General features: G+C 33.3%; 1 protein-coding gene across 2 annotated transcripts in view; it reads left to right on the forward strand.

The window, feature by feature from the left end:
- Positions 1-14,441, forward strand: part of PRKACB (protein kinase cAMP-activated catalytic subunit beta) — a 125,823-nt gene that overhangs the window by 45,998 nt on the left and 65,384 nt on the right. The window contains exon 1 of one of the 2 annotated variants that reach the window (XM_032870232.1): positions 10,512-10,835. The exons of the other annotated variant lie outside the window; for it this stretch is intronic. Coding sequence (XP_032726123.1) covers positions 10,652-10,835 — 184 coding nt within the window. The 5' untranslated portion in view covers positions 10,512-10,651. Of the gene's footprint in view, positions 1-10,511; positions 10,836-14,441 lie in introns of those variants that run through there. 2 annotated transcript variants of the gene reach the window in all.

Raw genomic sequence — 14,441 nt, forward strand, 5'->3', positions numbered from 1 at the left:
AATGTCTACAATAGCCAAACTATGGAAAGAACCTAGATGTCCATCAACAGACGAATGGATAAAGAAGATGTGGTATATATATACACAATGGAATGCTATGCAGCCATCAAAAGAAATGAAATCTTGCCATTTGCAACGACATGGATGGAACTAGTGGGTAATGCTTAGCGAAATAAGTCAATCGGAGAAAGACAACTATCATATGATCTCCCTGATATGAGGAAGTGGAGATGCAACATCGGGGGTTAAGGGGGTAGGAGAAGAATAAATGAAACAAGATGGGATTGGGAGGGAGACAAACCATAAATGACTCTTAATCTCACAAAACAAATTGAGGGTTGCTGGGGGGAGGGGGGTTGGGAGAAGGGGGGTGGGGTTATGGACATTGGGGAGGGTATGTGCTATGGCGTGTGCTGTGAAGTGTGTAAACCTGGTGATTCACAGACCTGTACCCCTGGGGATAAAAATATATGTTTATAAAAAATAATAAAAAAATAAATTTAAAAAAAAAGTGAAAGAGAGAGTCTAAGGGTATTTATTGTCAGCAGACTTGTCTTATAAGAAAAGACAAAAAGAAGTTCTTCAGGGAGAAGGAAAATTATATAGGTTAGAAATTTGGGTGTATATAAAGAAAGGAAACGCATAAGAAAAAAGGAAGATAAAGTATTTTTATTATTCATTGATCTAAAACATAACTAAGGTAATAGTAACAAGGTACTGGGTGATTATGGAATATGCATAAATGAGATAAAGGACAGCAGTGTTTATAAGGTTTAGGAGAAAGGGTTTGGGAATGCTCAATTATAAGTTACCCATACTACAAGAGCAGTATACTGCTATTTAAGGGTGGAGTGAGACTAGTTAAAAATGTATATTTCAGGGCATCTGGCTGGTTCAGTGAGTAGAATATGCAACTCTTGATCTCAGGGTTGTATGTTCAAGCCCCACATGGGATGTAGAGCTTTCTTTAAAAAATGTATACTGCAGGGGCGCCTGGGTGGCTCAGTGGGTTAAAGCCTCTGCCTTTGGCTCAGGTCGTGGTCCCAGGGTCCTGGGATCGAGCCCCGCATCGGGCTCTCTGCTCAGCGGAGAGCCTGCTTCCACCTCTCTCTCTGCCTGCCTCTCTGCTTACTTGTGATCTCTGTCTGTCAAATAAATAAATAAAATCTTTAAAAAAAAAAGTATACTGCAAACATTGGAATAACCACTAAAATTTTCCTGAAAGGAATAATTGATACATTAAGAGAGTAGATTAAATGTAATAATATAAAATGTTCATTAAAATCAGAAGAGACAGAAAAGTAGGGGGAAAACATAAGCAATGGGTAGAAAACAGTTATAAATATGGTAGATATTAAGATACTTATGATAATAGTCACTTTAAATGTGAATGGTTTAAATGCACTAATTAAAAGACAGATTTTGTCACAGTGGGTAAAAAAATAAGACCATTATATAAAAAGAAAGACCCAGCTATGTGTTATCTCTAAGAAACTCACTTTAAATATAAAAAATTAGATTAAAAAAATAAAGGGATGGAGAAAGATATACCATGCTATCACTAACTAAAAGAAAGCTGGAGTAACTATATTTCAGACAAAGTAGATTTCAGAACAAGGAAAATTATGAAGGATAAAAACAGCATTATGTAATGATTTGGTGGTCGATTTTGCAACAATACTTAACAATCCTAAATGTTGCACTTAACAAGAGTATCAAAATACCTGAAGCAAAACCTGATAGAATTGAAAAGAGATATAGAAAAAGCCACTATAGCTGGAGACTTTAACACCCCTCTTAAGCAGAAAATCAGTAAGTATGTAGATAATTGAACTACACTATCAGTCAACTGATCTAATTAACGTTTATAGACTATTCCATTCAACCACATCAGCATATACATATACATTCTTCTCCAGCTTGTGTTGAGCATTCACCAAAAGAGATCACATTCTGGGACATAAACCCCACCTTATCATGTTTGAAGAAATAGTACTCATGCAAAGTATATTCTCAGATCACAGTGGAATTAAACTAGAAACTGATAACAAATTAAGCTGGAAAAATCCCAATTATAGAAATTAATTGAAGAATGTACTTTTAAATAACACATGGGTCAAAGAAGTCTCGAGAAATTTTAAAATAATTTAAATGAAAATGAAAATACAATTTATCACAAATTTGGGGGATTTAGCAAAAGCAGTGCTTAGCAGGTAATTTATAACCTTAAATACATATACAGGAAAAGATGAAATATCTAAAATCAGTAACATGAGTTTCTCCCTTAGGAAAATGGAAAAAGAAAAATAATTTAAGCCCAATGCAAGCTGAAGGAAGAAATAATACAGAGCAGAAATTGAATACAAGAAAACAATGAGAAAATTTTGTTTTTAAAAGTTTGGTATAGGGAAAAATCAATAAAATTGATAAATATCTAGCGCGCCTAATTAAAAAAACAAAAAACAAAAAACATGGAGAGCCCAGATTACCAATATCAGAACTGAAAGCTGGATGATCAGTATAGCCCCTAGGGGCATTAAAAGGTAATAAAAGAATACTATGAAAAATTCTAGGCCCACAAAGTGATAGCTCCGATGAAATGGGCCAGTTTATTGAAGGACATAGATTATCAAAACTGATAAAAGGAGAAATAGGTAATCTGAATAGGTCTATATCTATTAAAACTGAATCAATAATTTGAAAATTAATAATTAAGAAATAATTTCTGAAAAGCATCAGGATCAGATGGATTCACTAGTGAATTCTATCAGATAAAACTCAATTATAAGATAACAAACATGGTTGCCTGGGTGGCTCAGTTTGTTAAGCATCTGACTCTTGATTTCAGCGTAGATCATGATCTCAGGGTTGTGAGATCAAGCCCCGTATCAAGCTCCATGCTGGGCATGGAACCTGCTTAAGATTCTGTCTCCCTCTGTCCTTTCTCCCTGCCACTTGCACTCTCTTTCCCTTAAAAAAGGGGGAAAAAAATCCAATTAAGAAGTGGGCAAAAGATCTGGACGGACATCTCACTAACAATAATGATGGTAAATAAGCATGTAAGAAGATGCTCAACATCATTGTCACTAGGGAATTGCAAATTAAAATAACAGTAGGATACTACTATACATATTTTAGAATAACTAAAGTGAAGACATATACAAGTTGCCAATTTCTTATAAGAACAGCAGGAACTCCTTTCATTGGTGATGGTGATAAAAAATGGTACAGCCACTTTGGAAGACATTTAGGCAATTTCCTGCAAAGCCAAGCATAGCCTTACCATACATGTCAACAATCACACTGCTAGGAATTTAATTTACTATACTGATTTTAAAACTATGTCCACACAAAAACCTGCACATGAAAATTTACAGCTTCTATTCGTAATTGCCAAAAACTGGAAGCAACCATGGTCCTTCAGTAGGTGAATTGATAAACAGACTGTGGTATATCCATATGATAGGTTATTATTCAGTGATAAAAAGAAATAAGACATAAAGCCACAGAAAGACATGCATGAATTTTAAATGCATATTGCTAAGTGGTAGAAGCAGTCTGAAAAGTCTCATGGGATGTGACTCCAATTTTGACACCATGGAAAAGGCAAAACTCTAGTAACAGTAAAAAGTTCAGTAGGTGCCAAAGATCGGGGAACCACAGGATATTTACAAAGGTGGTAAAATTTCTGTATGATAATGTAATTGTGGTTACATGACATTATGCATTTGTCCAAATCCTTAGTGCCTTCATACAGAGTAAATCTGAATGTATGTAATTTTTTCATATATATAATTTTTAAAAACATCATTTAGAAAATTGAGGGATCCCAGAATGAAATTCAGAATGTGACAAAACAATCTAATTGTATTGCAAACTCATGAAACAACCTTACTGAAGATGAGTCAAAAGGTGCTGACCTGAGTAAATTTGGAAAAAAGTGAAATCTGTAAGAGTAGAGACAAAAGAAACTCCATAGTAGTGTACGCTAGTTGATAAAGTTGTTTCCCATGGGGTTAAAGTTATTAACTGTACCAGGTTAAAAATTCTGATACTGCCACATGTGTATACTAAAATTGAACAAGTGAGTAAATGAATGGTGGATGGTGGAAGCCAGGTTTCTCACTGTTGGAGTGGGAGTTTTTAAGTAAGTAAGGAGGGGAGTAAAATGAATCATGCAGTCATGGATTAGAGTTGGAGATACTAGGAAGAACTCATCTTTACTTCATTATAGACACAACTGATTACGTGTAGAAATACAGATATGGGTGTAAAACATTTGTATACACATATATTTCTTGGCTCCATCAGCTGAGAAGGCCTAGAGGCAACAACACTCTAGTAGCAACATGCTCACCTAGTTCTCAGATCTTTGTTTCTAATACCATTCTCCAGTAAAAGGAACTAGGGCTCCTTGGAGAAATGGCTGATTCTAGAACTGGGGCAGGAAGTATACAAAATGAGCATGGGCCATGTTGTAGTGTTAGAAAGTAAATGTTCAAACATATATGCATGTGTGCATGTGCTCATGCAAATGTGCGATTGTATCTCAGTGTAACATAGGAGGCAATTGAAAGAGTTTCCAATGGTCAAAGCTTGAATAATTTAAGCAAAAAAATTAATAACATTATTGGATTATAGCTCAAAATATAAAGTAAATATCCATGTGTCCATACTGAATGTAAATAAATGATTGAATGAATAAATCGGGGAGAAGAGACACATTTCTCAGGCAGAGGAATTCCACTCTGTCTTCAAGGAATTAGAGTATAATTCCCCTTTCTTTAAGTGTGCACTGGGCATAGTGACTTCATTCCAACAAGTACAGTATGGATGAGGGGGAAGGGAGTAACTACAGTGGAGGCACTTGAAAAACACTACCTAAACCAGGTAACAAGAATACCATTCACAGTGATAAGTCATGTTGATAGTATATATCCTTGATATGTGATACAAATGGCACTTTACTTCTGTCTCCTCAGTAGCCCATAACCCCAGCTAATCATGAAAAATAAACAAACAAAACCCAAAAATACTAACTGAGGAACACTTTACTACATACTTGACCAATACTCCTCAAAATTGTCAAGGTCATCAAAACAAGGAAAATCTGAGAAGAAGTCTAAGGAAACATGAGTCATGACAGCCAAGAGGAGCCAAAGGAGACATGAGTACCAAATGCAATGTAGTATTCTAGATGGGGTCCTGGAACAGGAAAAGGACATTAGATTAAAGCTAAGGAAATCTGAATAAACTATGGCCTTTGGTTAACAATAATGTATCAAAATTGACTCATTAATTGTACAAATTTGCCAGACTAATGTGAGATGTTAATAATAGCTGAAACTTGTGTGTTGGGTATATGGCAACCCTATGGTATCTTTGCAGTTTTTCCATAAATCTAAAAACTGTTCTAAAGTTAAAGTTTATTTTGCCAAAAAGTTCCATTTTATATAGGTCTTAAAATGCAAAGTATGTATTTTGTCAGGAAGTATCAAGTTGCCAAGGATTTGGAATGGAAAGAAGGAAAGCTTATGAAGAGGCATGAGAAAAGTTCATTATCTTGATTTATGGTCTCACAGTTGTATTTATATGTCAAAATGCCAAATTCCACACTTTGGATATTTGCAGTTTATTGTATGTCAGTTATATTCATGAAAACTTTTTTTTAACAAATAGGGAACAAACAGAAAAATAAAAAAAAATAGACCTAGAGCCAATAATATCAATAATTACAGTAAATATAAATGATTTAAACAAGACTCAGCTACATGTTGTAACAAGAAGTTAACTTTAAATATACTGATATAATATTTGAAAGCAAAAGAATGGGGGAAAGATAAATCCATCTTGATACTCTTGTTCAACATTATTACTGAAAGTCCTAGAAATAGAACAAACTATATCTGTTCAAAGATGACATGCTTGTCTACATAGAAAATCCTAAGAAATCTACAAAAAGAAAAAGGCTCCTAAAACTAATAAGTGTGCTTAGCAAGGTTGCAATATACAAGGTTAAAATATAAAAATAAGTCATGTTTCTGTATACTAGCAATGAACAACAGCAGACATTTTTAAAGTACCATTTACAATCACAATCACAATCAATAACTCCAATTTAAAAAAAATAGTATGTAGGTATAACTCTTAACAAAATATTTGCAGGATCTTTATTCTCAAGATTATAAAACACTGATGAAAGAAATCAAAGACCCAAGTAAATGACGAGGTAACTCTATGATCATAGATTGAAAGACTCAGTATATTGAGATGTCATTTCTCTCAATAAACACAATCTTAATAAGTCCCAGCAAGGGAGCGCCTGGGTGGCTCAGTCATTAAGTGTCTGCCTTCGGCTCAGATCATGATCCCACAGTCCTAGGATGGACCTCCACATCCTGCTCCCTGCTCAGCGAGAAGCCTGCTTCTTCCTCTTCCCCTCCCCCTGCTTGTGTTCCCTCTCTTGCTGTCTCTGTCAAATAAATAAATAAAATCTTTAAAAATAAAAATAAATAAAAAATGAAAAAATAAAGTCCCAGCAAGATTATTTTTGTAGACACAGACAATCTTAAAATATATATGGAAAGGTTAAGGAACTCTGATAAGCAAAACAATTAAGAAGAAAAAAATGTTGGAACATTTACACTATCAGATTTAAGATTTACTAGAAAACTATAATAACCAACACACTACGGTGTAGATGAAAGAATTGACACATACACAAATCGGTGGAACATGGTAAAAGTCCAGAATAGACCCAGACAAATACTGTTAATTGATTTTTGACAAAGGTGCAAAGGCAATTCAGTTGTTAATGGATATATAAATTGTGGTAAATCCATACAGTGGAATACTATTTGGCAATAAAAAAAATGAGTGAACTATTGAAACACAACATGGATGAGCCTCAGGTGTTAACACTGTGCCAAATGAAATAAGCCAGTCTTAAAAGTTTGAATCCATTCATAAAAGATACGAACCCATTTAAGTCATTTTTTGAAAGGCAAAACCATTACCCTAAAACCTTTATTTGAAGAGCAGGGGTCATGGTCATACTATTTGCCCTCTACATGGAACAAATACATCATTTATGTATCGAATATGCTTCCATGTTTTTCTTTAACCTTGAAATTCTAAAGTACATAGTTATTCTTGGCCTCAGCATGATTGTGAACCTAAAGGTAGACAATGAAGTCACATGGCTCCAAGGTGACCGATCATCTGAATGGAAATATTCTAATAAAAAGATTCTTAGACTCTGAACAGTATTTCCAAGAACTAATTCCACCCTCCTGCTGTTCTTTTATTCTGACTTCCCCATCTTTTTCTTCTTTTTTTAAGATTTTGTTATTTGAGACAGGGAGAGGGAGAGGGAGATGCAGACTCCCTGCTGAGCCCCCTATTTCCCTATCCCTATTGGAAAAATACTGCATTTGAAAAAATCTTTACTTCCTTTGTTGATCACTGTTGTGCAGTACAAAGGAGCTTTGATCTAGGAGCCAGAAGACTTAAGTGACTTTGTGCAAGTCACTTAGTGTTTCTAAGTTTATTTTCTCATCTTAAAGTAGAGATAATAACACCTGTCCTGCCTACTTCATTTGTAAAGATCTGATGAGCCAGTGGAAATTCCCATTTCGTATGTTGTAAAGTAATTGGTAAATAAATGTAAGGTTTCACCACTATTACTAAATATAGGGGAAAAAAAAAACCTGTTTTGTGGTATAACAGGAGATTCAACTCTGCAAATTGTTAAAATCTCAAAAATTAATGCAGAATGAATAATAAGGACTTCATAATCTCAAAGTTGATTACTCTGGTTTTATTATCATACATTATTTAATTAAATTATTAATAGAGTATAAAATATGCTGTTATACCAAATTTGGAGTACAGGGCTAGACATTTTAGTATAAATTAAAGTTCTGTAAATACCATCAGGATGAATAACAAGCAATATACTTCTTAAGATTAATTTCAATTAATCAATTATGAAGGAAGGAATTCAGTTTTAGTAAAAGCTGTAGTTGTTTCCTTCTAGCAGTAGATGCCAGTAGAGTTCTTCTTTTTAATAAAAATCAAGTTGCCTAAGTACTTACATAGCAACAACTTCCTGGTCACATTACCATATATAGAAACATTGCTCTGCAGACTAAAGATTCAACTTTCTATAAGGACTTTGTAACAAATGGAAACAGTTTTACTGAAAAAAAAGTCCAGGTTTCAAATGTAGGGTTTTTACTCATCTAGGAAGGCTTACTTTCTCCTCCTCCTTCTTCTACTTACTTTGCTGTTAATAGCCTTATGCATTGTTTTAAATAAATGAATCTTAGTGTTCTAGTTAGGACTCTGGAATATCTGTACTAAGCTTGAGCAACATTGAATATGCCTGGCTAAACATGTTAAAGATGATATGGTGGGGCTGAAGTGTTAGGATTAGTTCGTTCATTTGGCAAGGGAATACCATGAGTTGAATATTTTGGGAAGGTTAATGTGTCAGAGACTCTGAGTGACTGAAAGAAATGACTGGAAGCAGGGAAAACAAGTTATTTTAGAAATTCACCTTTGCACATTATAAAAATGAAACCCAAAGAATGAACAAAATTTAGTAACTGTAGAGAAAAAGAGTTCAATGACATTGCATAAATAAAATTAAAACATTTTCAAGTATTTAATGATTTTACTTAGACCTTTAATTGGTTAAAAATGAATGCTTTCATTTTTAGGGGGAGACAAACCATGAGAGACTTTGGACTCTGAGAAACAAACTGAGGGTTTTGGAGGGGAGGCGGCTAGGGGGTTAGGTGAACCTGGAGGTGGGTATTAAGGACGGCACATATTGTATGGAGCACTGGGTGTAGTGCATAAAAAATGAATCTTGGGACACTGAAAAAAAAAATAAAATTACAAAAAAAGAATGCTTTCTTGAACATATTGAGTATATAATACATGCACTATATTGATGAATTCAAACATAATTTGAGACATAAATTTATAAACAGCAAGTTTTAACACAGAATTTTAAATCAGTGGAGAAAGGATTTTTTAATTTTTTAAACAGCAATTTATTTTCTAAGAAATATGTTGGAAAATTCAGTGAAGAGGTGACACTTGGAGTGAGTCACAAGGATGAAAGGAATTTCTCCTCTAAAACAGCAAGGCAGAGAATTAAGGGATTTCATCCACTTCAGGCCCTACGGTCCTTCCATGCTCTGTAGAGACTGATTACAGACTGCAGACACTTGTTCAGTCCTGTTTTGTGTAAAGCACTGTCAGATGTTAAAGAAAAAATTATCTATTCTCATACACACATGTTTACACAGAAAGCTACAGATTTTAAAAGCTTAGTATTATAGATACTGTTCCTTATTTGGTTACATTGATACTAATTTTATTACACAAAACAAAATATACAACAGTGGAACTATTACTTGGCAAAATTCATAAGTCAATTTGTGTGTGTGTGTGTGTGTGTGTGTGTGTGTGTGTGTTGTCCTAAACTGATTATATTATTGTTCCAATTTATTCTATTTATTATTGTTGTTCCTATTCTATTTGTCAAGCAGTTGGCAGGAAATTTGGACTAAGATATTTTTAGGTAGATCCTCTCTCTCCCCCAAGGAGAAAAGCATATAGATTTTTCATCCTTTAATTAGTGTCAAAAGGCAAGTACTCAAGTTAATCGTTAAGTGTCACAGGTTACTTTTTTCCTGCAATTGGCCAATGGCAAATTTTACTTTCTTTTAATCAAAGGAGTTGTTTCTAAGTCAGACCTAAAGTTAGGGATCAGTGAAGCAGTAGTACTCAGTGTTAAGTTTTTAAAAATTAAGATGTTTCGGTAAACTAGAAGGAATTTTTTTTTCAGTTGAAATGTTTTGCTGTGGCTGATTTTACATAACTTTAAATCTTATATTTTGTTCATTTTTTCATATTTTAAAATGTTTTAAAATGTACTGCTGATAAACACTTGTCAGCAGATGGTAAGTTTGATAAGCAGTGCTGATATTGTACGTTTTTGTAGTTCCTGTATATATTAGACTTAAGTCAATGAGTTAGCAACATTCGGTTCTTTTTTTTAAGTGCTAGTTCAGATATTTCTTAGTTAAAACATGTTATAAAGTTGTTTTGCAAGGGCTTTTAATATCCATTTTATATGAAATTTCAATGAAAAGTTAACTGCTTATCAGGATTCATAAAATCTGTACATTAGCTGATTTCCTGGAAAAAAAAAACAAAAAACCACACAACCTTTTTACCATATTATATTTGGAGAGTGGTTTGGCCTTGAATTGTTTGCATAGAGTTGTAATACATGTTTAACTAGTTTTCTTTTTGAAAAGTTTTTTTCAGTCTATATATAAAGTCTTATCTTTAATGTTCTCACTAATATTAAACACTCTTAAGCATAAAACCATTTAGGCTGATATTGCAAGTCTTTAAAATCCCCATCTCTAGTTGAGATGAAGGGTTTGCTGAGAAAGGCTCAGTGATGTACTGTTTTATATTAACAGGAAACAGAGCAGCAGTAGTGGTTTGAATACTCTGCAAACAGGAAGTTTGACACATGCATAGCTCTTAGCTTCTGTGTAAGAACTTGTTGAGCTCCTTCTGAGAATATTTTCCTTTACTTTAAGTAAAGCGCAAATGCATATGAATGGCAGCTTACAAAGAATTACCCTGTAACCAGTATACAGGTACAACTGCTCTTCAGAAATTGGAAGGTTTTGCTAGCCGATTATTTCATAGACATTCTAAAAGTACTGCACATGATCAGAAAACTGCTCTGGAAAATGACAGCCTTCATTTCTCTGAACATACTGCTTTATGGGACAGATCAAGTAAGTTTTTTTTTTTTTTATGATACATTTTAACTAGAAGCTAAAATACTAATTGGAGTTTTAGAATCAAACATAAAGAACTATGTTTTGTCTTTTTGTGATTTGTACAAGGCCATTTTGCAGGATGAAGTTGCAAAATTCCACAAAACTTGATTATAAGTTGAACTGAATCGTGTAGTTCATTGTTTTGTTTTATATGTGACCATTGAGTCACATGTCAGTAGGAAATTTTCTACAGAATTTTATGTCATTTCTAGTGAATGTTAGTTTGTTTTTACTTTTTGTTCTTATATGAAAGTGAAAAGCCTAAATTATAGAAAGAATAATCAGTTTATTTTTTAAAAAATTTTTTGGATTTATAATCCTTAAAATTTAAAAGGGCAGAAGACTCTGGAATTTATAATTAAAGTTCTACTGTGTTTACCATTTTTTATTTTTAAGTACCAGTGTGAAAGTTACTTCAGGTTTTTTTACAAGCAGGATTTCTAATATGAAAACATAGTATAATTACTCTATGTAAAATCTTATATTTATAACATAATAAATATCAAAAGCTTTTATAATTATATTTTATGTTATTTTAATTATGGTTAAAGGAGGAAAAACTTGTTTATGCATACATCACATTCTTTCCAGGCATGTTAAAATGTTTGAACTTGCTGCTTTGCTAAAATGTAACCATTTTTGGTGACATGCACTTTAAAAGATAAATTTCAGGTATAAACAATGCCAGTACCTCCATTCCACATCTCACCTTGGACCCTCCCCAAGGTATTTTTGTCATTGTGATTAAAGGAACAATAGAATTACCCTTGGTACCTTTGCCCTTTTTGATGTGTTTGATGATCAAATAGCACTAGGTTTTGCTTTTTTCTGTTTATATATTCCATAGCAGTTTAAAACTCAGTTTAACAAAACAAAACAAACCAAGAATGGTTTACAAAATTTAGTCCTTGGTTTTTTACAGTACCTACATGGTTCTATATAAGTTTATTTGAATTATTTATTTACTGCATCAGAATTTTTTACCTTCTTTGAGCTGTTTTAAGGAGAAAGTAAAGAACACATATATTGTTAAAATTCTTCTTACTTAAAGGTTTTGATTGTTTATAATTAATTTTTACTGTAAAGCAGGTCGATAGGTGAGGAATCTCAAATATCTTCAAGTTAATGAACTGTTAAATATTAGAAATAATTCTACATTATTAAAATTAATCTAACAGCAGAAGTTTGTTATTCATTCCACTTTTCCTGTTCTATTAAATTGCATTCTTCTGGGTCTCTTTGGAAATCTTTTTCATGCATTTGGAAGACCTTTTAATTAAGCATTCAATTGAGAATGGGGACAGTACTGAATTAGTTTCTGTTTCACTAGTACCTACTCCTCCAAAACAGATATAGTAGGTGTCTGTTTAGTAAATGTATCTCAAATGTGTTTGATGAATGAATGAGATCACAGGCTTGTAATAAAACTTCTGTTTGAACCATACTGTCACCATTTTTTAAAAATGTATGGGGCCTGTGATGTTTTCTGAAACACATTTTAAAACTAGCAATTGAAGATAACATCATGAGCATGATTTCTTTTAGAAAAAAGAGACTGATGGGGCGCCTGGGTGGCTCAGTGGGTAAAAGCCTCTGCCTTCGGCTCAGGTTGTGATTCCAGGGTCCTGGAATCGAGCCCCACAATGGACTCTCTGCTCAGCGGGGAGCCTTCCCACCCCCCACCGCCTGCCTCTCTGCCTACTTGTGATCTCTGTCTGTCAAATAAATAAATAAAATCTTTAAAAAAAAAGCAAAAAAGAAAAAAGAGACTGATAAAATGCTGTTAACATTTTTCTGAATTGTGATGTCACAAAATAAAATAAATAGTACGCTTGTAACACAAGTAAAATTAGGTGCAGGCCTTGTAGCCCTGTAAATAATGGGCATGACACAAGAAATATTTAGAATAACTGAATATTCATTAATCAAGTATTCTTCTACTCTGTTCTCTCTTTCATATCCCCAAAATATCAAAAGACACAATAATTTTATATACATAATGATGGGTATAGTAAACACAAGCTCTAGTTTTCTATTATGGAGTGTATTACTGTAGAGGAGAAAACACTGATGCAACAGAAACAGAGAAATCCTATCATTTGAAAATTCCAGGGTTTATTTTTGTGATGAAAGCACAAATTATCATTTACAGAGTGAGTTATAGAAGGAACTTTTACTATATGAAGTTTTTATGAAAACCACATTCTTCAAAGCTACTTAAAGCATTCTACTTGTATGACTTGTTTGACAAGAAAAAGGAATGTATTATCTCCTGATAATAAACACTCTGAATATGCTTGTTCCAAAAGTGCTATTTTAAGAAAAAAACTAAGCACAGAAAATACATGTAATTTTTTAAAATTGCCTGTTGAGTAAAGATTAATTACCAATATAAGCATTTATGAAATGTAACAAGTTTTAATCCCAAGTTTTTTCTCTAGTGATAGTAAATATAGGAAGAAATACAGTATAAAAGCCACATAGAACTGTGTTTTATCTTCTATTATTAAATTAAGTAACAGGAATTCCTGTTTGATAACATAAATATTTAACAGCTGATTCCATCTACATATAAGTACAATAAGTTCAAAAGAAAAACATGGAGGAATTCTGCTTTTTGTTCTGACTCAGAATGAACAGGAGTATTGATGTTCGTTGAATTCTCTTTGTAGCAAATGTATTATGGTTAGCTTTTAAATCTTCCTTTGATCATAAGTGGTGTATCAAATTATATAATGCTGAACTTAATTGAAGTTTTCACGATTTAAATCTTGGACTTTATACACTTAATGAATGTCTAATAACATTTTAAGGACTGAATAGGTGAATACCATCAAACACTTTTCTTATTCTCCTTCCCCATGAATTGACAAGCTATTTTTTTGGTAGATAAAAAGCTGTATGAGTGAATCTTAGATTTAAATATCATATTAAACAAATAAACAATTTTGTATATAGATTTCTTCAGGTAGGATTAGATAACTAAAATGGTTTATCAGGCCACTTTATCTAGTTAGTTTTACCTTTCCAAAGCTCATACAATCTTTAAGACCATTCACTTTCATGTTTCTTTTTTTTTTTTCCTTGACGATTAATTTATTCATTTTAGAGAGGGGCAGGAGGATCAGTGGGAGAGAGAGAAATCTCAAGCAGACTCCATACTGAGTGTGGAGCCCAATGCGGGGCTGGATCTCATGACCCTGAGATCATGTCATGAATTGAAATCAAGAGTCAGACACGTAACTGACTGAGCCACCCAGATACCCCTTTCATGTTTATTTCTTAGGCCACTGAATCTGTGTTACTGTAACTTCCTTTTTTTTCCCCATTGTAACTTCTAAGCTAGAACACCATCCACATTATCCTTTTATCTGCTTTTTCTATCAGCAGCTATTCCATAAGTTTCTCGGTAGCAATCCATTTTTAGTCATTTGGCAAATGTTTTTGAGAATTTACTGTATCATGGTATACAAATGGGCTATGGGAAAAATAAGATCTAGTTCTTACCCTCAAAAACAAGAGTAGGAAGAGCAAACATACAACCAACATAATATTTAAGGT

Source organism: Lontra canadensis, unplaced genomic scaffold (genome assembly GCF_010015895.1).
Source record: "Lontra canadensis isolate GAN:19392208 unplaced genomic scaffold, GSC_riverotter_1.0 scaffold40, whole genome shotgun sequence".
In the NCBI taxonomy this organism is placed as follows: Eukaryota; Metazoa; Chordata; class Mammalia; order Carnivora; family Mustelidae; genus Lontra; species Lontra canadensis.